Source organism: Natrix helvetica (genome assembly GCF_964273705.1).
Source record: "Natrix helvetica genome assembly, chromosome: 1".
NCBI lineage: Eukaryota > Metazoa > Chordata > Lepidosauria > Squamata > Natricidae > Natrix > Natrix helvetica.
The window spans coordinates 310,565,556-310,593,360 of NC_138548.1; the positions used below are offsets into that span (position 1 = coordinate 310,565,556).

General features: G+C 42.4%; 1 protein-coding gene across 1 annotated transcript in view; it reads right to left on the reverse strand.

Moving 5' to 3' along the window:
• DENND6A (DENN domain containing 6A) overlaps positions 1–7,444 on the reverse strand; it is a 30,985-nt gene extending 23,541 nt beyond the window's left edge. The window contains exons 1-3 of the mRNA XM_081934694.1: positions 7,072–7,444; positions 3,355–3,393; positions 3,235–3,277 (exon numbers count right to left, since the gene is read on the reverse strand). Of these exons, the coding sequence (XP_081790820.1) occupies positions 3,235–3,277; positions 3,355–3,393; positions 7,072–7,260 (271 nt within the window). The 5' untranslated portion in view covers positions 7,261–7,444. The remainder of the gene's footprint in view (positions 1–3,234; positions 3,278–3,354; positions 3,394–7,071) is intronic.
• Between the last annotated feature and the right edge of the window lie 20,361 nt (positions 7,445–27,805).

Consider the following 27,805-nt stretch of genomic DNA (forward strand, 5'->3'; position numbering starts at 1 on the left):
CAGACAGTGGTATTTTCTCCTAGAAGACTTTCTACTTGACAAAGTCCAAGTATGATGCTGTCCTCTCTTGTTGAATTTAACACAAATACTATGGTTGCTGTAGATTGTACCTCTTTTCCTCTGCCAATAAGGGGTGTCTACAGATTACAGTAAAAGGAAGTCTAGTGTAATCAAACCTTTGCCTGTTTTTAGATGCAACTCACATTAAAAAAAAACACTCTGTGGATACCCCTGCTACCAAGAGAATACAGGTTTGCACCTTCAGGCTGGATTTCTGTAGAGTTCCCTTTTTCTGCCCTGTTGGAGTTAGTTAGCTTTTAAAGAAGACCCAAGTAAACTGGCAGAAAGAGAGCAAATGCCAATCATCACTGCTGCTACTCTAATACTGACTGTTTTTCCCCATTGTCCTGCCTACTACTGATGTGGGGCTGTATGACTGCTCATCTCCTTCTGCCTAGATGACTTAACAAGAACCTGTAACAGCAACTGAATTTGAGTTGCCAATTAAAATCATTGCAGATTCAAGCTTTACATCAAAATATTTCAGGGTAGCACTTTGTAGGAAGCACCATTTTAACTTTAATGTGATTTCAACTTCATTTCAAACCAGATGAAACTGGAAATCCATATACACTTCCCCAGATGGAAATGTCAAAAAATACCAAGGTATTTTTTAAGTATTCTAAAAACTTCAAGAAAAATAAATATATTCCGCCCAAATGCTCGTGATGTAAATTCAAAGTTAACAAGATTCACACGACAAAAGGTTTACACAACTGATGGCTGAACAGATTTCAGTATTTAAGAATCACGTGTAAAATTCTAATCATATAAATTAAAAAACATAAGCTAATAACAGTCCTTTTCTCTTTCTTTAGCCTCAAGCTGATCCCCACAAAATACATTTCACTAAAACTGTTAATAAAAAAAATCTTAAGATATTGAGATGGGCAGCATCTAAACGTAATAAACAAATTTGATTCATAATAGAAATAATTATTTTAAAAATTTCACAAGGCAGAAATAATTTAAATTATCTTCATAAATACCTAGGTAAGGTAAGATGAGAAGCAGTGGGGAGTTACATAATTTGATGAAATATTCTTGAAACTTCATTAAATAATTGTCATTCAAATTGACCATTATCCAACATATTTGAGTAACCAATTTTAATCTAAAAATCAAATTCAATCAAAACTATTTCTGGTAAATGGACTACATGAAAAAAATCTTTCTCTCAAATAACATATAGTCTAAATACCAGTAACTAATTGCAACATAGCCTGACCAAGGCAGAATATTTGCATAGGAATATTCATACAAAATAATTAATTCTTGCACTCTTACTTTGAAACTTTTTGTGATGGAACATTTTTACATACTTGGGAGTCCAAGGCAAGCCAAACCCTCTCAAGCATATTCTAGGCTTTTTCCTTAGATATTTTACTATTGTTTTCCCAATAATGGTAATAAAGATTATTTTTATTTTTGAACAATTAAAAATAGCCTAAAAATATTTACCAAATTGCTGGCAAAAATAGAAACCCTGTAATCTATATTCCAGGAAAACATCTAAAGCTTTTGTTACAACTGGCAAGTATTTTACATTTATTTAAAAACATTTTAATACATTCAGTAATTTATAAACAGATTTATTTAAGTAACCTCATGCTTAGGTCCCAATTTAAACTACTGCTCTAGGCTAGGGATTAATCTGAATCCTTTTGAATATTGCAAAATATTCTTAGCTGCTGGTATCCAGTTAACTATGATTATGCCAAAATGACACAGGTGCCTGTTCTGATGACTGACAGCATTTGAGTGATTACAAACATGTAATTTGTTTCTTCCCATTTGTTTCCCATGGATGCCCACATTCTTAATTATCATTTGTAACGTTATGTGTTGCCCTCAAAACAGTATAATCATCTTAAGATAGTTCAAGCACCAAGCAAACACTACGTACTTTGAATATATATAAAATTTCTAAAATGAAAATTAAGAAGTTTATCAAACAAAATATTGAATAATCTCACAGTTAAAATCTGTAATCAGTTAGAGCCATCAACTACAATTCCTCATGTAAAATTCCAGGTTCAACCTCTCCAAATACTTCAAGAATTTTTTTTCACCTGCACTACAAGCATGCAATTTTAAGTTATTGCTAAGTGATTTCTAATCATCTAATCAAGGTATCTGCAAAACTCTTACCCTCAGTGCAAACTGAAATTATTTTATTGAATGGATATAAAAAGTTTTCAGTACTATACTGTGCACATTATTTAGGAGCAAATCTCTCAGATTTCAATGGGACTTGCTTCTAAATAGGTACATATAGGATTTTACATGCAATCTTTGTGTCTAGGACATTTGCAGTGCATGTATTGGAGGGGAGGTATCAATGAAATCAAAATGACAGGTGCAAAAGTGCAGTTGAAGCCCCACCCCTTTTGATCCTTTTGACATTAATGAAATACATTAAGAAGGAGTAAGGCTTTGATTGTCACATTGTCCCCACCATTTTGATATTATTGACCCTCTTCTGGATGCTTCTTTTTGCAACTCTGCATTGGTACGGTTGGGTTTACACTCAATGTTAAATTACAGTTTGCTTAACCACAATTACTGACTAGATTAAAGCTGGCTGGATTGGCACAACATGCTACATTATAGTTTACTACCTAAACTGCTTCTCATAATATGCAATATTACAAAAAATCAAATAACTTTATGGCTTAGTACAATGTATGTCTTAAGCCTATTGTGAATATTAGTAGGACTTTGTGAAGCATTGAGAGGAAGTTTCTGGAGCAAGCAAAATATTTGTCAAAATTTCCTGCTGGGAGTATTTAGGCTGCCCCATTTCTTAGAAGCTCAGCATTTCCAGGTCTGAAATATGCATGTACAGAAGGCATTTCTGCTAGAAAAGGCTTCCAAGCTGTGACCCTGAACTTTTAAGAAATGTAGCCTTCTGAATACTACAAGCAGTTGTGGAGAAAATCCTCTTCCAAATATTTTACATAGTTCTGACATCCAATTACACCTTCTACACAACAGCTTCCTAGATGTTGACTGTCTGTGAAACACTCAGATAAAAGGGTATTTCTTATCCCTCATACTTCACTTCATAAAACTCTGAAATAAAGATAAAACAAAAATAGTTATTGCACAGTTCCAGCTAAACAGAAATATTTTATACCAATATATATGTAAGTAACATACATATCTGATTACCTGAATTGGAATCTGGGAAAGACAAATAGCAAATATTGGTTTTCTAGGGGAGAAAAATAAAAGTTACATTTTGGAGGGGAAAATATATTTTATAAATGTCTTCTTAATGGTTTTACTCACCTCTTTATCCGTAAGTTTTGAATGCTGTGGATATATAACCTGTAAACGAGAATTTTCATCAGTCGAGAAAAGAAAGTATTCTATTAATTTATCACATAGTACACAGGACCAGGTATCAATATGACTGGGCCCTGGTTATTACCAAAAAGTAGCACACAACTGCTAACCTATATTCCTAATTCAAAGAGACTATATATTCAACACCATATGCATCCAATAAAACTTTTCCAAACTAATATTTGCCCAAGCAGTTCCAACAATAATGTCAAATAAAGACATGACATGCTTAACAGATTTTATAACCTATTTTCACTGGCTTCCTAACACAGATCAATACTTCACCTTAATTATTATAGCATTTGAAAAGAAGTGAGAAACTGCCAAACTTTTTATATTAAACCTATAGCATTCTTTTGATTTATAAAAATGTCTTTTACTCTTACTTGGGCTTCAAACTGGTATTTTTAATGGGGGGGGGAGGGACAAGCTGGAGAAGTGCTCTTTTTGTGCCATCTTGTCCTTAAGGAAAGCAAAAGCAAGTTGAGGAAATTAAGAGGATTAAGGGAATGGCTCGATCAACTTAACCGATTAGACTTCTGAACTTGCTATAATATGTATGGAAAATTCCAAATCTGCTCATCAAATCCAAAAGCTCACCAACTTGGGTCCTAGGCTTAATGCCCAAAAACTGGATTAATGAATATTGTTGAGGAAAAAAAGACTTGTTATGAGATTGTGACTTGTAATCACAAGATGCTTATAATTTCATTAAATTCAAACTTATGATTTATTTAGTAAATACATGTCACAAGTCGTTTTTCATCTAACAGCTCTCAGAGCTAATACTTAACAGTGGGCTGGGATTTGTTTATACAAAACAAATAAAAATGGGGCTAACTAATCTATTTACTGTATGGTTGAAAATTATAGCAATTGAAATCTTCTAAGGGTATCAGGTTAGGAAACACCACAATACTACAAAAGTGATACAGTGTGAGAAAACTGTATAGAGTTTTCAATTTGTAACATAGATCTATGGGGACATTTCATAAGTAGAGACCAGGGCAAATAAGAATGGTAAGTTTAATGATATATTAAATGTCAGTCTAAATTTATCAACACTATGCTGCATTGAATAAAATTAGCCTTTATCCCTATTCCTTTTTAACAACAAAAACCGTAGTTTTATTTCCAGCTAAGTCAATCCAGAGCAAACTCATGTTTAGTAAATTTAGTATGGAAATTAACAGGCCTGATTAAAGCTGATTCATATTCAACTCCTGCCACATCCTCAATTATACTATTTGAAATACAAAACCCAGTATAAATCACAAATATTAGCTTAATACAAGTAGCAACATACTGAATGTTATACTTTCAATGTGGCTTCTAGGCAATTCATTTGCAATTGTATATTTCATTTAAATCCCAGATTATCTTCCATTTTTCTGTCTAATTCTATTCCATTCTTCATTGGCTAGTCTTATCCCTTAACGTATGGTATGAATGCTCGAAGGCACCGTGCAGTCATAACAAGAAAAGCAAGACCTGCAAACTGTTGCCCCTGTGATTGCACTGCTTGTCCTGGGAATTTAATTAAACATAAACATGTCTTCATATCTGGAAGGCTTACTAACTCAGGAAGCTCAAACTGCCCAAGGAGCTGCTGATAACAGTTCTACAGAGGAATTTTTTTTTAATATATTTTTTTTATTTTTGAATAAACACAAAGACAAAACACAACAACCACCACAAAAATATCTTCCATTACAAATTGTAAAAAGTGTGTCAACTGGTTACAAAGAGCTTTCGTGCATCCCTTCCACAGTCATCACCTACAATTCATATCAAGTTATAGATTTTAAATCAAATATATTTATATATATTACTATCATCATACCTCAATCTTCATATGACTATAATTGTTTTTACGTCCCTTTATATAAAATATTCCAAAATTTAAAGCAAAATCACATGATGGCATTCGTTATCTATTTTCAATATCATCCAGCAACATTACATCTTTATAACACTTTCTAAATAAAAATTAATTATGTTTAATAACAAAGTTTCTAAACCTCCTTTCTTAATCACTCTTTATCATTCATATCCAATTTCCCTTTTATCATGTCAATACAAATATTACATTATTATCAATCATTTATTTAACAATATCCGTCATCATTTCATTATTAATTTTTTTGGTCTTAGTTTAACTAAATTTAACTTACTCTTTTTAAAAAATATATATTATAAGCTTTCATACATAACAAAGTTTCTAAACTTCCTTTCCTGATCACCATTTAGAATTTATACCAAATTTCCTACAGAGGAATTATTGAGTCTGCCATCTGCACCTCTATAACTATCTGGTTTGGTTCTGCAACCCAACAAGACAGACACAGACTTCAGAGGATAATCAGAACTGCAGAAAAAAAAACAATTACTGCCAACCTGCCTTCCATTGAGGACCTGTACACTGCATGAGTCAAAAAGAGGGCCGAGAAAATATTTACAGACCCCTCACATCCTGGACATAAATTGTTTCAACTCCTACCCTCAGAATGACACTATAGAGCACTGCACACCAAGACAACTAGGCACAAGAACAGATTTTTCCCAAACACCATCATTCTGCTAAACAAATAATTCCCTCACCACTGTCAAACTACTCAAGAAGGCTGCATTACTATTAATATTAGTTTTCTTTGTTCCTATCACCCATCTCCTCCCACTTATGACTGCAAGACTAACTTTGTTGCTTGCATCCTTACGATTTATATTAATATTGTTTCCTGATTGATTATTTGTACCCTATGACTATCATTAAGTGTTGTACCTTATGATTCTTGATGAATGTATCTCGTCTTTTTATGTACACTGAGAGCCTATGCACCAAAGACAAATTCTTTGTATGTCCAATCACACTTGGCCAATAAAGAGTTCTGCTCTGTTCTGTGCTACTAAGTAAGCCTAAATTGTGGAATAACCAATCAGAAATGAAATGCAACATGTGGGATTGTTCATGCAGGTTCCTACATTTTTCAGGGATGTCTCTAAAAACTACAGCCATTCTGAACACATTTGGACAAAAAAAAACCCATATCAATAAATCATTCCCTAAATTGCCATAGGCAACCTAGAGCTCTTTAGAAGGGGAGAAATGAAACCAACAGGCAAATCTATTTGAAAGGGTTTTTTTCCCTCGAAATATACCGGTGTGTTTATTTTCCAGGCTGTATGAAAACACCGCTTGTCTTAAAAGACTCCAGACAGAAGGGTTCCTTATCATTCAACAAGGTTTTTCCGCCCCCCCTCCCCCTCCTGCTTAACTCTATAACGAAGAGGTGGTGGCGGTCCTGGCTGCTCTTTTCAGTGCTGCAGATTGGAAAAACGCTGCGGAATTCTGGCGCTAGTTGTTTGGTGCACACCGAAACGGAGAAGAGAGAGTCTTCCCTTCCCTCCCTCCTGGCTTTCGGGATGCCTGGCCTCTGCAACGCACCAAGACCCGTTCGGCGCCGTCTCAGCGGTCCGCACCTCCTAATAAAAGCCCAAGGCAGGAAAGGCTTCCTGCTCCTGGGTTTCTTCCCCGGGCGACCTTCGGCAAAAGAAGCGCCGCCGCTTCTCCGCAGAGCAGGGCGACTCCTGGCTCCTGCCGAGGACCGGCTTGGGCGGGCGGCATAGCGGACCTAGCCTTCTCCGCGCCGCGCCACCCACCTCCACAGCTTGGCCGAGCTCCAGATCAAAGCCCACCACGCACACGCAGTGCAGCCAGGCCGAGAAGCGATCCCAGGGCAACACCGGCGGCGGCAAGGACGGACTGGGCGAGCCGTCTTCGGCTTCCTCCGCCCCCGGGGAATCCGCCAATCCTCCGCTTCCGCCCTCGGCCGGCTTCTGCAGCGACATGGCGCTCGGCAGGGCTGCACCGGCGGCTGCCTCTGCCTCCGCAGTCAGTCTCTGCTACAACCGGCCGAGCTCCCCTCGCCCTCAGTTTAAGACGCGGCTGGTGTCGCTTCCTAGCCCCGACTCCGGAGGAAGAAAGACCGCATGACGCACGTCTCTTCGGGGCCACCGCCTCCCCCACCCTCGGTGGGAAAGTCCACAGCGACTCGAAAGGAGGGAAATGGAAGAGTCCAAATGGAAGCAATGAGGGGGGGAGGGATGGAGCGAAAGGAGGGGACTGAGGTACAGTTGCGCCGAGGAAAGGAAGTTTCTAAAACAATGTGGTACAAAGGGAAGATGTTGCAAGGTCCTCTGTCCTCTCCCTTTTGATGGAATGCAAAAAACAGCAAGAGTGCTGTGGATGCAGGGAAAAGTCCTTTTGTTTTCAGCATTCCCATTTGAGTTCAACCCAGAACTCAAGAGGGCTTTAAGGACTCGTTTCTTAAATCCAACACATTGGTACTCCAGCTTGGATAAGACAAGATAACTTTGTCTTTCTTTTTTTTTTACTGCGAGCACACCGCCCCACATTAAAAATGAAATTATGTTGCCTGCTCTCAAGAGAAAGTGTATATCTACCCAAACAAATACATAACACTTATAGTACACATGCTATTGTAGGAAGTTAGCACCCTCCCCTAGGAAAATGAATTATTTTAGGAAATAGGCAGAATAAAGGGCAGAATACTTCCCCTAAAAGAGAGGCAGAAACTCAGCCCCCCACCTTTGTCCATAGGTCAGTCTATTCTACATAACAAAGATCTACCTCCTTCAGGTGGAGCCATAATAGGAATCCCAAAGCCCTTTCATTACATCATCACCCAGCAAGAGTCAACCAAGCTTGGGACTCAGGACAGCCTACAGCAGTGATGGCGAACCTATGGCACATGTGCCACAGGTGGCACGCGGAGCCATTTGTCAGGGTACGCGAGGTGCTGCCCTGTCAGTTGGCCGGCGCACATGCGCGCGCTGGCCAACTGAGTTCACCCTTTTTAAAAGCCATTTTTCGCCCTCCCCAGGCTCCAGAGGCTTTATAGGAGCCTGGGGAGGGCGAAAACAGCCTCCCCCGCCCCCCCTGGACGCCCTCCAGAGGCGTCAGGGAAGCCTCCGGACAGTCCCTGAAGCCTTCGGAGCATTTAAAACGACCCTCTGAGCAAACCGGAAGTGACTTCCGGTTTGCTCGGAGGTTTGGATTTGGATTTAGGTTTATTTGGATTTATATGCCGCCCTTCTCCAAAGGACTCAGGGCAAGGATCGTTTTGAGTGCTCCGAAGGCGTCAGGGAAGCCTCCGGACAGTCCCTGAAGCCTTCGGAGCGTTTAAAACGACCCTCCGAGCAAACCGGAAGTGACTTCCGGTTTGCTCGGAGGGTCGTTTTTAGTGCTCCGAAGACGTCAGGGAAGCCTCCGGACGGTCCCTGAAGCCTTCGGAGCGCTCAAAATGACCCTCCGAGCAAACCGTAAGTCACTTCCGGTTTGCTCAGAGGATCGTTTTGAGCGCTCCGAAGGCTTCAGGGACTGTCGGGAGGCTTCCCTGACACCTCAGGAAGCATCCAGGGGGGCGTGGGAGGCTGTTTTCACCCTCCTTAGGCTCCTATAAAGCCTCTGGAGCCTGGGGAGGACAAAAAAAGCATGTAAAAATGGGGGCGAGCGCCTGTAGTCCGCACATGTGCACTGGGGGTCACACATTGCATTATGGGTGCGGCACGCCCACACACAACCCCCCTGCGCTCCCCCCACTTATGGCACGCGAGCCAAAAAAGGTTCGCCATCGCTGGCCTACAGAGTTGCCCCTGCATGGCCCCATGGGAACCTGACAACCAATCAGAATACAAGCTCAAATTCAAAAGCCAGAGAGGGCATAAAACCCAGGCACTCTCGGCATCTCTTCCCATTTTTGCCCAGGACCTCAAGCCATTTATTTCTGTCCACCATTAAAACCATTTTTCCAAACAGCCACCATTGTTTCCAGTGTCTTTCTCCCCACTTGGACCTGAACCCAGATCGACATTTCTTCCAACACTATATACACACATAAATATACACCTGCTCTGTCTGTCTGTCTGTATATTAATCACTGTCCATTTTGAATTCTTCATGGAAAGAGGAAACTTGAGAGTTCACAAGATTGTTCCTATATGGAACAAAACTTGTCTGCATCCAGATGTTCTGCTTTGGATACCACAAAGTCTCCTCCCAGAAGGTAACAAGGAAAACAGGTCATGAAGTGGACGTGTAGTATCCCAGACCATCCTGCAGACTCTGCTCAAGCATCACTTATGTGCTATGTCTTGGATAGATAGAATTTTCTGCCATCTTCAACACTTTCTGTACCGCCTTCATGTCTGAAGCAGTAATGCTTCCAGACCAGACAGTAATGTAATATGACAGGATGCTCTCGATTGTCCCTCTATAGAAAATGATCAGGACAGTAGAAGGAAGATGAACTGGAAAATCCTGACATTTGGTCTAGTTCTCTGTAGCAAGGCAGGATTCCCCTCTCCACTCTTCTGACGCTTTCTAGATGGATAGGCCTTTGTTGATTGTATACTGCACTGTAATTAAGTACCATGTTGTTTTCTAGGCTTCATTTGGTAAAGCGCATCACCATCACAGCTACAGCTATTTGCGTGCATGTTGTTGTTGTTAGTTGCGAAGTCGTGTCCGACCCATTGCAACCCCATGGACAACATTCCTCCAGGCCTTCCGGTCTTCTTCTGGAGTCCTGTATGCGTGCATAGAAGATAGTTTTGTGTGGCTAAAATCCATATCCACTGGAGATAGCTTACTTACTGCTTTTTCAGGCCCTACATCAGTGGTTCCCAAACTTTTTCAGTCCACCGCCCCCTTGGTGCTACAAACTGATCCTCAGTGCCCCCCACCCAGTGGTGGAATTCAATTTTTTTAATGACCGGTTTTGTGGGCGTGGCTTGATGGGCGTGGCTGGGGAGTCATGTGACTGGGTGATTTGCATGAAGGAATAAAGATAGTAACAGTAAAATTCAAAACTGTAACAATTAATTGCACATTTATTCAAAATCCAATTTAAAAATCTTTGTAGTTAGTTAATTCAACAAAATTATTGAACATGATCCAGTGATACCAGGTTTTCAAAGTCTGATAGTCATTTATCAAGAACCTTAGTAACTAGTAACTTAGGAAACTTAGCAAAATTTAGTAACTACTTCACTGTTCAATAAATTCTTAATGTGATGGATGGGCTTGATGAAGTGATACCAGTTTCCCAATGTCTGGTTTTAAGTCACTTAGCAGGAGTCTTAAATCACCACATTCAGTAATCTGGAGTCATTTTCTTTGCTTGGAGACCACACTGAAGCCATGTTCCACCAAATATGATGTTGGAAATGCAACAAGGAGCTTCTTAACCACTGTCCATAGTGCAGGATAGCGATCAGAAATTTCTTTCTGTAACTAAAACTCTTGGTACAATTTCTTGAACTTTGGCTTCAGCTCAATGTCACCAACATTTGCTTGAATTATTTGATGAGATTATTGCCTGGTACCTAGGGATTCCCAAGATGGAAAGTGAGAATGGGAACATTTTAACAGATCTATGTTCTTGGGTTATAATTTTCACTAACGAACCATGGGGATGAAAAGGGAAATATAGGCAATGGAGCCAATCCCCCTCCTCAACAGTTTGGAAGAATAACTCTAGCAAAATGCAGCCTTTTACCTCTTTGGGAAATCATATAATAATAATAATAATAATAATAATAATAATAATAATAATAATAATAATAATAATAATAATAATAATAATAATAATAATAATAATAATGACAATGCACTACAGTTTACATCCACGTGGTGACACTGATAGACTATACCTGCCCCGAAAATCAGGTGGCAGAGGATTATTACAAGTGAAGCAAATAGTTGAAGAAGAAAAACATGCAATAGCTGATTATTTAAAAGAAAGTCAAGAACATCTATTAATCGAAGTAAAGAACAAAAATCTACTGAAGGCCCAACAGACGAAACAAGAATACAGAAAAGATGTGATAAAATCAAGAATGGAGAGTTGGCAGAACAAAGCCTTACATGGTCAATTTCTGGAAAAAATAAAAGATAAAGTGGACAGTGAAAAAACTTGGTTATGGTTAACAACAGGTACATTAAAGAAAGAAACAGAGTCACTAATCCTGGCTGCGCAAGAACAAGCTATCCGAACAAATGCCATTAAGGCCAAAATCGAAAAATCCTCTGATGATGCCAAATGCAGACTTTGCAAAGAAGTTGATGAAACTGTTGACCACATACTCAGCTGCTGTAAAAAAATCGTGCAGACTGATTATAAATTGCGGCACAATTCAGTAGCACAAATGATCCACTGGAATTTGTGCAAAAATTATAATATTAAAACAACAACAAACTGGTGGGAACATAAGCCTGAAAAAGTCACCGAAAATCAGATGGTCAAGATCCTGTGGGATTTTCGTATACAAACAGACAAAGTACTAGCGCATAACACACCAGACATCACACTGGTTGAGAAAAAGAAGGTTACAATCATAGACATCGCAATACCAGGTGATAGCAGAGTTGAGGAGAAGGAACATGAAAAAGTCGCGAAATACCAGGACTTAAAAATTGAAATCCAACGATTATGGCACAAACCAGCAGTGGTAATTCCAGTGGTAATCGGCACACTGGGTGCTATTCCAAAAGCACTGGAATTACATTTAAAACAGTTAAAACTTGACAAAATCACCATCAGTCAAATGCAAAAAGCTGCACTGCTTGGATCTGCACGTATATTACGAAAATACGTTACGACGTCCTAGGCCCCTGGGTGGGGCCCGACTAGTAATCAATGCCAAATCCGGCGAATCAACTGGCCGCTGTGATACAATCGTATAATAATAATAATAATAATAATAATAATAATAATAATAATAATAATAATAATAATAATAATAATAATTTATTTTTCCCAATACAACTCATGCAAATGGTCATCCACAACTACATTACATTTTCCACACTCATATTTGTGATTCCTTATAACTTCTTTAAGCTAAACATTTTTAGTACAAATCAACGCATTAACATATATATCACTAATGCAGTTTCCTATCTCTTCCATTGACATAATTAACACCTTATGTATTGAATACAAGTATATCAAGTATAGGTTAAACATGAATTGAAAAACATCTAATTCAAATGTATAAGCTGTGAATTTATTATATAATCACAGGCAAACATTGCACTTATGCCTAAGTCCTCTACCCACGCACATTATAAGACAGATAAAACTATCTTAGCTGGCTGTTGTAAATATTACTCTGCTAATTCAACAAGAAATGCTACTGCATGAATCCTTAATGCAAAACACAGCTAAAAGTGATTTTAGCAATTTTCTTTCCAAGTTAATTCAAAATGTATATCCAAATGTTCCTCTTATTTTTTCCCCAAGCACTAGGGAGGATTAGATTCAAAATCAGACACTTTTGCTGTGTGTGTGTGTGTGTGTGTGTTTGCTTGCTTCTGGTCTCCAGAGTCAGGTCTGGTTGGGATCCCCAGAGGTCATCTAGTCCCACCACAGACAGCACCTCCCTGCTCCACATTTCTCCAGCCCCACCTCCTCTGGGAAGGCTCTGGTTGGGGGGGAGAATGCAGAGCCCCTGCAGAGAGCCCCTGCTGCTCTCCCTCACCCTTCACTTACTCCCTCCCTCTCTTTGCAGGCCGAGTGGCCGCAGCGTTACTGGGACGGTGATCATGGATGTGCTGTCCCCCCGGGGAGGGGAGGTCTGGCTGCCAGCAAAGGGCTTCTGCCAAGGCACCCCATGCAGGCAAAATAGCGAGCGAGTGAAGGAGGATCAGGCAGGGCACCGAGGCCCCTTCGCCTCCCACTTTGTCTTGATGAGGTCACTGCAACTTCCGGGTGTGGACGGACGGAGGTAGCCAAAGTGGCCCGGGTGGGCGAGCAATGGAGGATTAGGCAGCTCTCTCGCTCGCCCACCCCCCGGGCTTCCCCACGACTCTGGCTACCTCCGTCCGTCCGCGCCCGCAGCTGCAGAGACCTCATCAAGACAAAGTGGGAGTGAAAGGAGGCGAAATGGCCTCCCTTTGATCACTCGCTTTCTCCTCCTTTCCGCTCTATGCTAGCCCTGCTCTCACTGATTGGCTGGCTCACCAATCGTCCCTCCCACCTCTAAGAACCCTATCTATAGAAAGCCAAGCAGAAAAAAAGTTAATTGGGTTTAGATAGGGCTCTTAGAGGCGGGCGGGGTGATTGGTGAGCCAGCCAATCAGTGAGTGGGCAGGGCTAGCATAGTGCAAGTGGGCGGGGGAAGCGAGCGATCGAGCAGCTTCTGGATGGGCGGGGGTGAGTGAGCAAACTTGTTCTGAATAGCTCGGTAGAGGAGGCCACCTCCAGCACTCCTTTGTCGCCCCCTTGCCTCTTACCACCCCCCTGCTGCCCCCCTGGCCTCTTACCGCCCCCCTAAGCCATCTCACCACCCCCTAGGGGGTGGTAGCGCCCACTTTGGGAACCACTGCCCTACATGATACAATTAGTTTTCTAATAAAATAAATGGAAGTTGTTGTCCTTTAAACATTCTGGTAGGTTTTACAATACAATACAATACAATACAATAACAGAGTTGGAAAGGACCTTGGAGGTCTTCTAGTCCAACCCCCCATTTTCCAAAAGGTTAAAATGGGATACGCTGAGGCATTTATTTGTATGGTTTGGGCTTAAGAGTGCTGCATCAGCAGGGCCAGTCAATTCCGAAACTATGTTTAGAGCTTAGTCTGCTTAGGGAATCCACTCTTTTGATTGAAACACTCATACTGAAAAAAAACATCTGCATGATATACTTACTTATCCATGGTTTATTTTTTTAAAAAAAAACCTCAATTTTCTAGATTGCTATGTTACATTGGACCATAAACTAAACCTATTGTAATGGCTCAGACATGCATAACATTGCTTCCTCTAGTTTTTCTACATCATTCTAGAACAGCAGATTTGAGTAAGACAATGACTGGCTCAAAGTTTTCATTTCCATGGCTAAGGTACTTTTCTAGTAGAAGTCACAATCACTTAGCAATGGAACTATGGGCATGATTAGTGTATTTCCCCATAGCATTTGTGCCCATTGGTTGGTTATAATAGCAATAGCACTTGGGCCACTTTATTCACTACTGAATATAGCATTCAGATAATTTTCCAGAAAGGCATCCTCATTCAAGTTTTCGTAATAGTATCTGTGTTATTTAGGATTAAAAGTTCATGTAAAAGTCAACCTAAATCCCATAGTGGAAAGGGAAATGACAGATTCTGGGATAATTGGAAATAATTTACATCTGCAGCATAGAAGTGCTATGAGAGAATCTGCCTGTGATCTATAATAACACGTTGTAAATAATAGTTACTATGAGTAAGAAACATGGCTTTGGATCATGTGCACTTTGCATAATGAACTTATGAAATCCTATTTAAATGAATGTGTTAGATTGGGTAATGGATAGGCACACACAGGCTTAACGGTAACAACAGCTCTTTATTAAGTACAACAAGTGAGAACAATCCAGCGAAGGTTGAGTCTGACAGCAGCCCTTTTATAGGGAGTTGTCAGACCCTTCGTCCAATAGGTTTAAACCTCTGTTCCCGCCGGAACAGAGGATCTTGATGGAAACCACTGTAGTTAGAACAAGTATCTAACACCCCTCCCCTCTTGGATGGAACAATCCTACTTGTTACACAGTCACGCAGGTAGGCGGACTTTGGGGTAGCTCTACCTGACCTGCGCAGTTCAGTAGGCGGGGTTTCCTTGGACAGGTCAGACGGACCTGTTTGCTCTGCAGCTTCGCTTGGTGGAAGCTCCTGGAATCTTTCACAGGCCGCAGCTGGGGCTTCTAGAGGTGGTTCGCTCAGAGCTCACTGCGGGCCTGCAACATAACCAGATAAGTTTCCCAGTACCCTCGGGCTTGAGCTGGCCATGGAAGGAGTGAGTGTTTGCTCCATTTGGGTAGGGCTTTGGCTAACTTGGGCAGGAGTTACCTCTGGTTGTCTAAGAGTGGAGTTGGAGAGGCGGCTACGGAGTTGGTCAATATGCCTTCTCCAATTCCTACCGCCCTTGAGCTCTAGGAGGTAAGAGCGAGAGGCGGTGATGCCTATCACCATGGCAGGAATCCACAGAGTTCCCCCGGCGTAGTTGTGGGCATATACCGAATCCCCTACGCTAAATGTCAGAATCTTGCTTGTGGAGTCTTGTGGGGCTATGAGGCAGAATAAGTGGGGTGTAGCCAGTCTAAGTGGGACCTTAGCTGGTGACCCATGAGAAGCTTGGAGGGGCTTCTCTCTGTAGTGGCACTGGGTGTGATGTGCTGAATTAGCAAATAGTGGTCAACCCATGTTTGCCAATCTCCTGGGCCCATCCTAGAGAGGGCCTCTTTTGCAGATCTCACCATTCTCTTCACCTGACCATTGGAGGCTGGATGGAATGGAGCAACCAGGGCATGCCTGATTCCCTGAGCTGCTAGGAAGGTCTCAAAATGCCTGGCCATGAATTGGGGCCCGTTGTCAGAGACCAAGATGTCAGGCAGACCGTGCGTGGAGAAAAGTCTCCGTAGCACCTTGATGACCGCTTCTGCCATAGTGGAGGTCATCAAGACTACCTCTAACCACAGGGTAGGCGTCCACAACTACGAGGAATGTCTGGCCATGAACTGGGCCAGCAAAATCAATGTGCACCCTAGACCATGGTGCTTGAGGTCGCTCCCACTCCTTAGTGGGTGCCTCTGGGGGAGCTGGTCTGGACTACTGGCACGGTGTGCAGGTAGCCACCCATTCTTCGATCTCCCTGTCCATGTTAGGCCACCACACATAACTCCTAGCCAAAGATTTCATCCTGACAATTCCAGGATGCCCTACGTGTAAAGCCTCTAATACTGCAATGCAGAGTTTGGGTGGAACAACAATCCGGTCCCCCCACAGTAATCAGCCATTTGCAACTGATAACTCAACGCATTTGGAAAAATACATTTTGAAATCAGCCCCAACAGGCCCCTTGGGCCACCCCCTCCACACCCAGTTCAAAATTTGTTTGATGGTGGAGTCCTTTGCAGAGTTACGAGCAATGTCACTGGACGAGATAGGCGAGACTGGACGAGACAGGCCCAGTCTCCAGGCAGTCAATGAGGAGGACTGGCGTCTCAGGGGTAGGGTCAGCGAGAAGTTCAGGCAGCGGGCAGGGGCTTAGAGCGTCAGATGCCCCAAAGTGGAGCCTGGTCGGTGGATGAGACGCTAGGGGTAGGCAGTTAGGAAGGCGGTCCATCTGGTCATGCGGAGTGATGATGACACTGGGGTAGGTCGGTCCCCAGCCAGTAAGCCCAACAATGGCTTGTGGTCCGAGCTTGTCAATTTTCCTGTCAATTTTGGGGCGGAGAGCAAAAGGTACTCTCCTGGGTTTTAGCCTTATTGGGGCTACATTGGGGTCCAAACTAAAGGAAATTGGAGTCCCCACATACTTACCCAAACCAGTGCCGAAGACATCCTCGAACTTCTTAAAGATGGCTTCAGCGCCATCGTCTTTCAAAGCATTGATACCGGTCACCTCTAGGCCCAGGGCTTGGAACCAATCTAGTCCTAGGAGGCTCTGCAGGTTGCCGCTGACCACTGTCACTGGGAGTTTCCCGCTGAACTGCTTGAACTTCACCTGGAAGGTGCCTTGGCCCACAATGGGAAGGTTGCCGCTGACAGCAGCCCTTTTACAGAGAGCTGTCAGACCCTTCAACCAACCACTGTAGTTAGAACAAGTATCTAACAGAATGGGACTTGGAATTCACTCAAGAGTTCCACGGTGGGTGTATCTTGGCTCAGGAAAAATTACCATTGCAAGGTTATTTGAAATTTCATTGATGAAAAGTGAAGCTTCTTTCAGAATATGGAGAACAGAGTTGGGAGGGACTTCGGAGGTCTTCTAATTCAACCCGCTGCTCAAGCAGGAAACCCTATACCAGAGTTCCCCAACCTTGCCAACTTTGCAGCCCGGCCGGGGGGGGAGGGGGGAGGGAGAGAATACTCACGCACTTGAGCATTACTCACATAAGTGGAGATGCACGTGTGCACATTTGCCCACCACTTCCGGATCCTGGGTCCAAATGGCTCAAGGCCTGGGACCCCTGCCTATAACACTTCAATGATGAAGCGCCCACAACTTCTGGAGGCAAGTGGTTCCACTAATTAATTTCTTTCTCATATAAATGACTACAATTTTAGAATTCTTGAATGAATGGATCTACTTGTATGTTGTGCAATTTATGCTTTTTGCATTGCTGTGCTGTCTAATAAGTTTTCTTTCCCTTTTGTAATACAAATAAGGTTTTTTTTTTACAAAAAAAGCAAATTTAATTTAAAAAGCAAGCAAACAAGAAGTATTGGCTAGCACAATAATAATAATAATAATTTTATTTGATTAGCCGCAACCCTCTCCCGAAGGACTCGGGGCGGCGTACAATCAAAACGGATAAAAATACACATAAGACAAACATATATACAAAAAGAACAGAGACATATACATATGTGCATGGAGGAGAGTTGACTTATAAGTGAAAGACAATTAAAAACGCAATTTAAAATCCCCTTAAATAAAATTACTAAATTAAAAAACCCATCAGGAGCGTTACGAAGTTAAGGTTGAGCCAGGCCAGCTATTTGGAAAAGGTGGGTCTTGAGCTTAACACGGAAGGAGCGGAGGTCAGTAGTGGTCCTAATATCCGGGGGAAGGTCATTCCACAGGGCTGGGCCCGCCACAGAGAAGGCTCTGCTCCTAGGCGCCGCCCCATGGCACTGTCTGGTGGACGGCACCTGGAGAAGTCCCTCTCTGTGCGAGCGGATGGGTCGTAGGGATGTATGGGGCAGAATACGATCCCGCAGGTAACTAGGTCCTGAGCCATGTTAGACACCACAAAGGTTCTAGGATACTATCTAAAATAACAAGTCAACAGCAAACCAGAGCTGATTTTGGTTTCTGCATCATCTGACACTATTCAAATGGATAAATGACCTACCCATTGCTGGCACCAGATGGAGCTTAATGTTTACTATCAATGTGAAATGTCAGAGGATAAAAAGACTAAGGCTTCTTAATAATGAAATCCAGTGATGAATGAGGACACCAGGTTAAGCCAGGGATTGTTTGCTAAGCCATAAGTATTGGATTCAGAAAACACACTAAGCTAAAGTCATGTAATAAGGTGGAGTGTAATGTGTGAATCCAGTAAAAAAAAATTATAATAGGACTAAATTATGAAATAATTGTCATCCACACATTGCATTAAATCAATCTGAACAAATAAAAGGACTATACTAAGATGAAATGTATATTACAGGTATTCTAGTTTCTGATAATCCTTCTAAAATTGCATTCATGGTGCATTAGCCTGCTATTGTTTACTCAAAATATTTTTTATTGTTATTGTGCCAGTTTATTAGCCTTTCCAGAATGGTGTTCAGTAGAAAGGAGTTCTTACACAATAATAATTTATATTTCTATCTTTCAATCTACTCTCTTATTTCAAGTAAAAGTTTTTTTTTTACACATTTATAATGTTGCATTTTTCAAGGACTGAAATCATAAAAAATTCGGCACTTTAAAAACAACTTACAATCAACAGTTAGAACTTTACCATTTTAAACATATGGCTGAGACCCATTACTGTTACACCTTTCACAGGGAGAATAGGGATGAGCAATGCCATGGACTGTAGTTGCTAAGGGCATACTGTACTCCAAAACATAGACACACCTGGGAGGAAGAAATGGGCAGAGTCAGAAAGCTAACAAAATTTGATTTGCTTTCAAGTTTGATTTTATGATTTTAAAATGATTATAATTTAATGTAATTAAATGCAATTAAACTTATTACTCCTCATGTTCTGTATTTATCACTATACAGTACAGACAGATAACTTGAATTTAAAATGATCCCCTCCCTCCTGGGATAAAAATCCTCTGCAAAGCTCAACTTTTAAATCTTGGATTATCAATTCTAGTTGAAACTAATCCTAGAAACTCCACACACTACCCAGTAGATGTATGTAAAAAGTATACTAACTGAGTTAATAACTGCCAAAAATCGGTAATTGCTTGAAGAGAAACATCTTGTTCCTACAATTGCTTTCATCTGACATGTATTTACAAGATCTGGCTGGGCCTGGTGAGAGGTGGCCCTCTCGGAAATATGCCGAACTAGATTTAGGGTTTGGCACGAGCTGAGACCCCAGGGCAGGGGAGGAAGGGTAGCAATTGTAATCCAGGAATCTCTGGTAGCCATCAGGGGCCCTGCTCCACAAGTTGCTAGTTGGAGACTGTTAGATAGTAGAAACATTGGTAATGGTTTACATCAAGGTCCTCTGTTCTGGTGGGAACAGAGATTCAATCTGATTGGTTGAAGGGTCTGACAGCTCCCTATAAAAGGGCTGCTGTCAGACTGAATCTTCACTGGATTGTACATAGTTGACTTGTGCTAATAAAGAACTATTTGTTACTCTGAAGCCTGAGTGTGCCTTCATTCACCCGATCTAATACTGGTGACGAGGATGGGATTGGAAGGCAACTAGGCAGACAAAAAGAGCATGACAATCCAGCAAGTCAATCCAGCCCGGAGCATGGTGCAGCATCGAGCAGCCAACTTTGAGCAGAAAATTCAAACGCGCTCAGGAACACCAAATGACAACGCACGCCCCACCGACTCTGTACAACCCAGCCACCGAACACTGGGAATCCTACATGATGAGGTTCGATTGCTTCCTCGAAGCCAACGACCTCATGGGCCTTTCTGAAGGCCGGAAAAAGAATATGTTCCTGAGCTACTGCAGACCAGAGGTGTTTAAGATGGCGAAGGATTTGTCCGAGCCAACGCCACTCCAATCGGTGGCTTGGTTGATTCTACAACAGACACTGAGGACACACTACGCTCCCAGACCATCTAAATACGCCTGGAGGCATGAATTCAACATCCGTAACCAAAAAGAAGGGGAATCCATCAACGAATACGTTGCGGCACTCAGAAAGGCCGCAGCGTACTGCGAGTTTAGAGATCTTGATGAACTACTACTTGACCGCATCATATGCGGTGTTAGGGACATTGGCCTGCAGAGGAGGTTATTAGCAAAAACTAATGTTACTCTCCAAATTGCCCTAGATGAAGCCAGGGCTACTGAGTCTTCAATTAAAGCAAGGAAACCCTGCAGCACCAAAATAGTCCAAAGAGCACGTGGAAGAGCACAGGTATACATTGTGAGGCCACAGAGCCTGAAGGTTCGGAGAGCGAAGATGACAGCTACCGCATGCGCAGTGATCACATCAAGCCGGCGCAAAAATTTGAACTGTGTTTCCTGCCTTGCGCCGGCTGCGGAAGAAACCATCTCAGAACACAATGCCATCTGTCAACGCTGCGAACACAAGGGGCACATTACCAAGGTCTGCAGAAGCGATCGCCCACTACAACCTGGGAGCCCAAAAGCATACCTAACCACCAGCAGAGGCCCAACCAAGGGGCATGGCAGCCGCCACCATGGCGAACAGAAGGTGACACCAGAGTCACCTACCACACCTCCATAGGCCAAGTCTGCACGAAGCGGCCAAAAAAGCTGAAAGTCACAGTCCTCATTGAGGACTCTCCATGCAATATGGAGATTGATACGGGGTCATCCTTGACCATAATGCCTTGGGCAGTGCTCAAACAGGCAATCCCTATACTTAAAAAGCATCAGCTGCGGGTTCCAGACATTTGCCTTCACGACTACCAGGGGAACCGAGTCCTCATCGTGGGCCAGGGGACCTTCTGGGTGAGGTTCAATACCTTCTGCGGCCAGCTACCAGTGACGGTAGTCAACGGAGACCTACAGAGCCTCCTGGGGCTTGACTGGTTTGAAGCCCTGGGCCTAGAAGTGACCAGAATCAACGCCATCCGAGATGAAGGCACTGAGGAATTCCTTAAGGAGTTTGAGGACATCTTCAGCACCGGTCTAGGTAAGTATGAGGGGACTCCAATATCTTTTAACTTGGACCCCAATGTAGCCCCCATCAGGCTAAAACCCAGGCGAGGACCTTTCGCTCTCCACCCTAAAATTGATTTGGAACTAGACAAATTGATTGGCCAGAGAATCCTAGATCCGGTTGATCATGCGTGCTGGGAGACCCCTATATTAACACCAGTTAAGCCTGACAGGTCTGTCCGCATCTGCATGGATTATAAGTGCACGATAAACAAAGCTTTGCAGCAAAGCGCTTATCCTGTACCCATTGTACAGCATTTATTACACTCATTAGGCCCTGGAAAAGTTTTTGCAAAATTAGATATGGCGCAGGCATACCAGCAGTTGCCTGTAGATGTTGTTACAGCGGAGGCCCAAACCATGTGACGCACAGGGGTGCATTCAAATGCACCCACCTTCAATTCGGAGTTTGTATCGCCCCTGGACTGTTCCAAAGCGTCATGGAACGGCTGTTGCAGGGGATTCTAGGAGTCGTCCCCTATTTTGATGACATATTGGCATCGGCTGCAAATAAGGCATAATTATTTAAAAGATTAGGAACTGTTCTGGCCAGGATCAGAGACAAAGGCCTCCGCCACAAAAAAGAAAAATGCCAAATTAACATGCAAAGGGTTGAATTCCTAAGGTACCTCTTCGACGGCTCTGGGATTCACCCGACCAACAAAAACATTAAGGCAATCCAGGACGCCCTTACACCTCGCAATCAGAGCGAACTGCAGGTGTTCCTCGGGCTCCTTAACTTCTACAGTTCTCAAGCAAAAAGGTTTCTGAGCCTTTGCATCAGCTTCTCAGCAAACACACCAAGTGGTCCTGGGGCAGAGCTGAAGCAGCCGCATTTGCAGTGGTGAAGAAACTGCTGTCAGCGGACAAGTTTTTGGTCCAATATAGTCAGACTCTGCCACTTGTCCTAACATGCGATGCTCCCCGTTTGGCTTAGGAGCCGTCCTCAGCTACCGCATACCCAATGGAACCAAGGCGCCCATCGCCTACTACTCACAAACATTGTCTGCTGCCAAGCAGAACTACAGCCAACTGGACCGTGAGGCTCTGGCTGCAGTCGCTGGCATGAAATGGTTCCACGAGTACATCTACGGCTGTGATTTTGAACTTATCACGGACCACAAACCATTGCTGGGATTGCTGACTGGGGACCGGCCTACCCCTGCTTCTTTGTCGCTGCAAATGACCAGATGGACAATCTTCCTCGTGGCCTACAGTTATCACCTCGTTCATTGACCTGGCTCTACCTTGAGGCATGTTGACGCCTTGAGTCAATGCCCACTGCCTGAACTGCTTGCAGACCCTATCCCCTAGACTCCAGTCTTCCTCATTGACTGTCTTGAGGCTGGACCTGTGTCATCTTATGATGTTGCATACCACTCAGCAAAAGACTCTACATTCCGACAGGTTTTGAACTGGGTGTGGAGGGGGTGGCCCAAGGGGCCTGTGGGGTCTGAATTTAAAATGTTTTACTGCAAACATGATGAGCTGTCAGTAACAACTGGTTGTTTACTGTGGGGGGACTGGGTTATTGTTCCACCCAAATTGCGCATTGCATTATTAGAGGCCTTGGTATTGTCAGGATGAAATCTTTGGCCAGGAGTTACGTGTGGTTGCTTAACATGGACAGGGAGATCGAAGAATTGGTGGCTACCTGCACACCGTGCCAGGAATCCAGACCAGCTCCCCCAGAGGCGCCCGCTAAGGAGTGGGAGCAACCTCAAGCACCATGGTCTAGGGTGCACATAGATTTTGCTGACCCGGTTCATGGCCAGACCTTTATGGTAGTTGTGGATGCCTACTCGAAATAGCTAGAAGTAGTCCTCATGACCTCTACCACAGCAGAAGTGGTCATCAAGGCACTACGGAGACTTTTCTCCACTCACAGCCTGCCTGATGTTTTGGTCTCTGACAACAGACCCCAATTTACAGCCATGCAATTCGAGACCTATTTAGCAGCACAGGGAATCAGACATGCCCTGGTCGCTGCATTCCATCCGGCTTCCAATGGCCAGGTGGAGAGAATGGTGAGATCTGCAAAAGAAGCCCTATCCAGGATGGGTCCAGGAGATTGGCAAACATGGGTTGATCAATTCCTCCTCATACAGCACATCACGCCAAGTGCTACCACTGGTAGAAGCCCTTCTGAGCTTCTAATGGGTCGCTGGCTAAGGTCCCACTTAGACCGGCTACACCAAAACTACCCTGCCACGTCGCCCCCAGATTTGACCGGCAAAATAAGAAACTTTAGCGTAGAGGATCAAGGTTACGCCCACAACTATGCTGGGGGAACTTTTTGGATTCCTGCTACAGTAATAGGCATCACCAAGCCTCTCTCATACCTATTAGAGCTTGAGGACGGTCGAAATTGGAGATGGCACATTGACCAACTCCATGGCCGCATCTCCAACTCCAGTCTTAGGCAACCAGAGGTAACTCCTGCACGAGTTAGCCAAAGCCCTACACAAAAGGAGCATGAATTCACTCCTTCCACAGATAACTCAATCCTGAAGGTACCAGGGCACTTATCTGTAATTGTTGCAGGCCCACAGCGAGTTCTGAGCGAACCAGCTCCAGAAACTCCAGCCGCAGCCTGTGAGAAGTTCCAGGAGCTTCCACCAGGCGAAGCTGCAGAGACAACAGGTCCATCCGACCTGACTGAAGAACACCCACCAACTGAACTGCGCAGGTCTTGGCGAGCCACCAGAAAGCGCGCCTACCTGCTTGACTACATCACAAGTCGGTTGAGCCCATCTAAGAGGGAAGGGTTATTAGATACCAGAAACATTGGTAATGGTTTACACCAAGGTCCTCTGTTCCAGCGGAAACAGAGATTCAATCTGATTGGTCGAAGGGTCTGACAGCTCCCTATAAAAGGGCTGCTGTCAGACTGAACCTTCGCTGGATTGTAAATAGTTGACTTTGCTAATAAAGAGCTATTTGTTACTCTGAAGCCTGAATGTGCCTTCATTCACCCGATCTAACAGAGACCCTGTTCCTGAAGTTAGGATCTTGGGAACAGTCGTGATTATTGTTATTGTACTAGCCTCTCTGCTGCATAGGAACGTCCATGCCTAAACTCCTTAGGGCCATCTCAGGCCTGTCAGGGGTGTTCTCTAGGCTTATGGTTCTGGGGGACTTCATTTTGCTATCCCTGGGGCAGAAGTCTGAAGCAGCCCAGGAGTTCATGGCTTCCATGATGGCCCTGGGCCGTTTCCAGGTCATGCTTGGCCTGACTGGGGACAATGACCTCACCCTAGATTTTATTTTATTGTCAGAGCGATGGCAATGTGATTTGAGTGTAGACCTTTCCTTTGTTCCTCTGTCATTATCAGATCATGCCCCAGTGACTTTGGGGTTCTCCTGCACTGCCCTCCCCTCCTCAAGGAGGATGGATCCATTCAATTGGTTTACCCCCAGTGACTGATGGACCCAACTAGGTTTCAAAGGAAGCTGGGAAAACTATGTGCTGATCTGCTGCATGATCCTGCAGAGCAGGGGTGGGTTCTAGATTATTTTACTGCTGGTTCACTCAGGGATGCGCTTTGGGCATGTGTGTGCTTGACGTGCATGCACAGTAGTGACAAAATTGCTTCTGCAAATGTGCAGAAGCAAAAAACAAAATGGAACTGGTTCGGAGGCATGGGCAGCGAGTTACTACTTACTCAGCCGAACCAATCCAAACCGGTAGGAACTCACCTCTGCTGCAGAGGCTCTGTCTGATGGATGTCTGCAATAGGGAGTTGGATGGAATCTTTGGCAAGGTTATGTCTATGTGGTCTCTCCTAGTTACTCCCGTTGTTTCATGGAGGAGTTATAAAAGGGTCAAGAGATATGTAGAGCAACATTGGAGGAAAACAAAGAACGAATTTGACTGAACACAAATGAAAGTTATTAAGGTTTACCTTGTGGCAGTAAAAGTGGCGAAGGGCACATGCAACATTTGTGTTCTGCAAACTGCACAGGGTGACAGTTTGCTTCTGGGTCCAATTCATGGTCTGTAAGTCCCTACATGGCAAGGGGCCAGGCTATCTACTGAACCAACTTCATCCCATCTCATCAGTCTATCCCACCCAATCAATCTGGGAAGATATGGTGCAGAGCCCATCAAGCAAAGAATTCTGCTTGGCAGGCTCTAGGAATAGAGCTTCTCCGCTATTGCCTCCTCCCTATGGAATATTCTCTTCCTGGAGGTGAGGCAGGTCCTCACGCTTCGGGCCTTCCAAAAAGTGGTTTAAAATGGCTCTGTGATCTTGCATGGGGAGCAGTCATGGGGTTGGTTAGTGCTATAAGATCCTTCCCTTTGCCTTTGTCAATTAATTTTAACAGGTTTTAATTATTCTTGCCTTCTTGAAAATTATTGTAATTTTCAAATTTTTAATTCTAAATGTTTAACTCTAGCCTTTTAATTTTTATATACTGTTTTATATTTCAATGCTTTATTGTACATCACTCAGAGTTCCGCTTTAAGGGAGATGGGCAGTTCAGAAATGAAAAATATAAACAAATAAAATCATGTTTTACCAAGTTTTCTTTCAAAGCGGGTAGTGTCAAATCTTCCCATCCCTGTGCATATAATATTGCCATTGTAATCACATAGTGAAATAATCTTCAGTATCTTTTTTTCTAGCTATTTATCCATTAGTCCTAAAAAAAACCTGTTACCCTCCTACATTTTTCTTGAATTGCTCTAGTCTAAACTTTAAACAAAATACTTTTTCTGTCAGTTCCAGTAGCACTAAATTGTCCAAATCTTTCTCCATCTCTGTTTATAACTTCTGCTTATTTTCCAAAACTTCCACTGGGTCAATAATTTGTTTTAAGTTTGTAGCCAATTGTACTACAGATCCTTCAGTCGTCTTAATTTCTTTCAAATCTTTTTTTTATTCCTACAAGACCTTCTTCCACTTCCTTTTTAACCACTGCAGTCATCTTTTTGCCAAATTCTTCAAACATTTTTTGAAATAAATCTGATGAAATGACCTTGTCTACAAGTTGTTCTAGTGAACCCTTGCCTCCTTCTCCTAATGTAGCAGCTTTTCTTGCAATGGTTATTGTGAAAAGCAAAAGTGTGTTGATTTTTAAATTCTTTTGTTTATCAAAATTTTAATGATTGACTGGGCTTGTACAATGCCTTAAACTATAATTCATTGTCATCGTGGGTGGGTTTGTATAACTTGCTAAACTAAAGCAAAACCACATTTTAAGTTACTGTGGTATGCGAATCAGATCATAAATACGCACACAAGTAAACTTTCTATTTTCTCTCTGGGCCTTCACATGCCATATGTTCTTACTCTGAAAGACAATAATATTTTGCTAACAAGTAAATGTTACTGCAGAACCACAGCTTACAGTATATATTTTATTTTTAACCAAGATATATTGATTACTGTACTATACAAGTCTAGTTTTAGCTCTCTGAGATGCATTTGATCAACATATTTCAAAAAGCCCCTTTTTACTTTTCATAAGTCAGACTAATAGAATTTTTTGGAAACTTACAGCAGCATGATAGTCCTAAATCATTTTAATGTATGTGTCTTATCCATTTTTTTCTTTCTGAAAGGATAAAAATAGGTGCAAAAATGCTGATAATCAGTAGCAATGTGCCAGGCAGCAGCCAAGTCTAACTAGATTACTGCAAGCAGAACTGGTTGCCCATAGATAATTTGTCCAGCATATAATATTTTTAAATAAATTATTGCCTAACTTCAATATTTTCTTCTGAAAAATTGATTTTCCTTAAGTCATATGATGCATAATACTTTAAGAACTGACCTATTTTTCTACACAGCATTATGAAGTATTTCCATTAATTTAGAATCTAAACCCTGAGCTTTTCAATTATATAGTTTTAAATTTTAATCTACACGCACACACATACACACAGATTTACATTAAATTTTTTCCACTGCTGACAATAGCTGAATATCAACTCTAGAACCTTTTTTAGATGAGATAGCAATTCTCTTCTTTCTTTTATTGTGTGTGTGTGTGTGTGTGTGTGTGTGTGTTTTAAAAGGAGAGATGCTGTAATTATAGAAGCAAACAGGAAATAACAATTCTACCCAGAAAAAAATGTACTCAGATCAGCACATCTGGGAAACATCCATTCATCAAAATATGCATTTTGTATAAATACAAACAGTGCAAGATTTGTATATGTCAAAGCGACTTTATTAATCTTTGTTGGAAAAAGCACCTTTGCTCAACATTTCATTAAGACGACACCAAACCCACTCAAATTCAAACTTTTTTTTTACTACATATTATAATATTTTAAAATGCACCGCTACCAGTAGGAAATCTCATTTATACCAATATTGATGTTAACATTTGTATTAAAATAATATGAAATGTTTAATGAGGGGAAAAGAGGAAATAGACTAATTTTTAATCTTCGCCTTAGTCAAACATAATCAATTTCTACAGAAAATGTGATTAGTCAGAGGGGAATTTAACTTAGTTAAG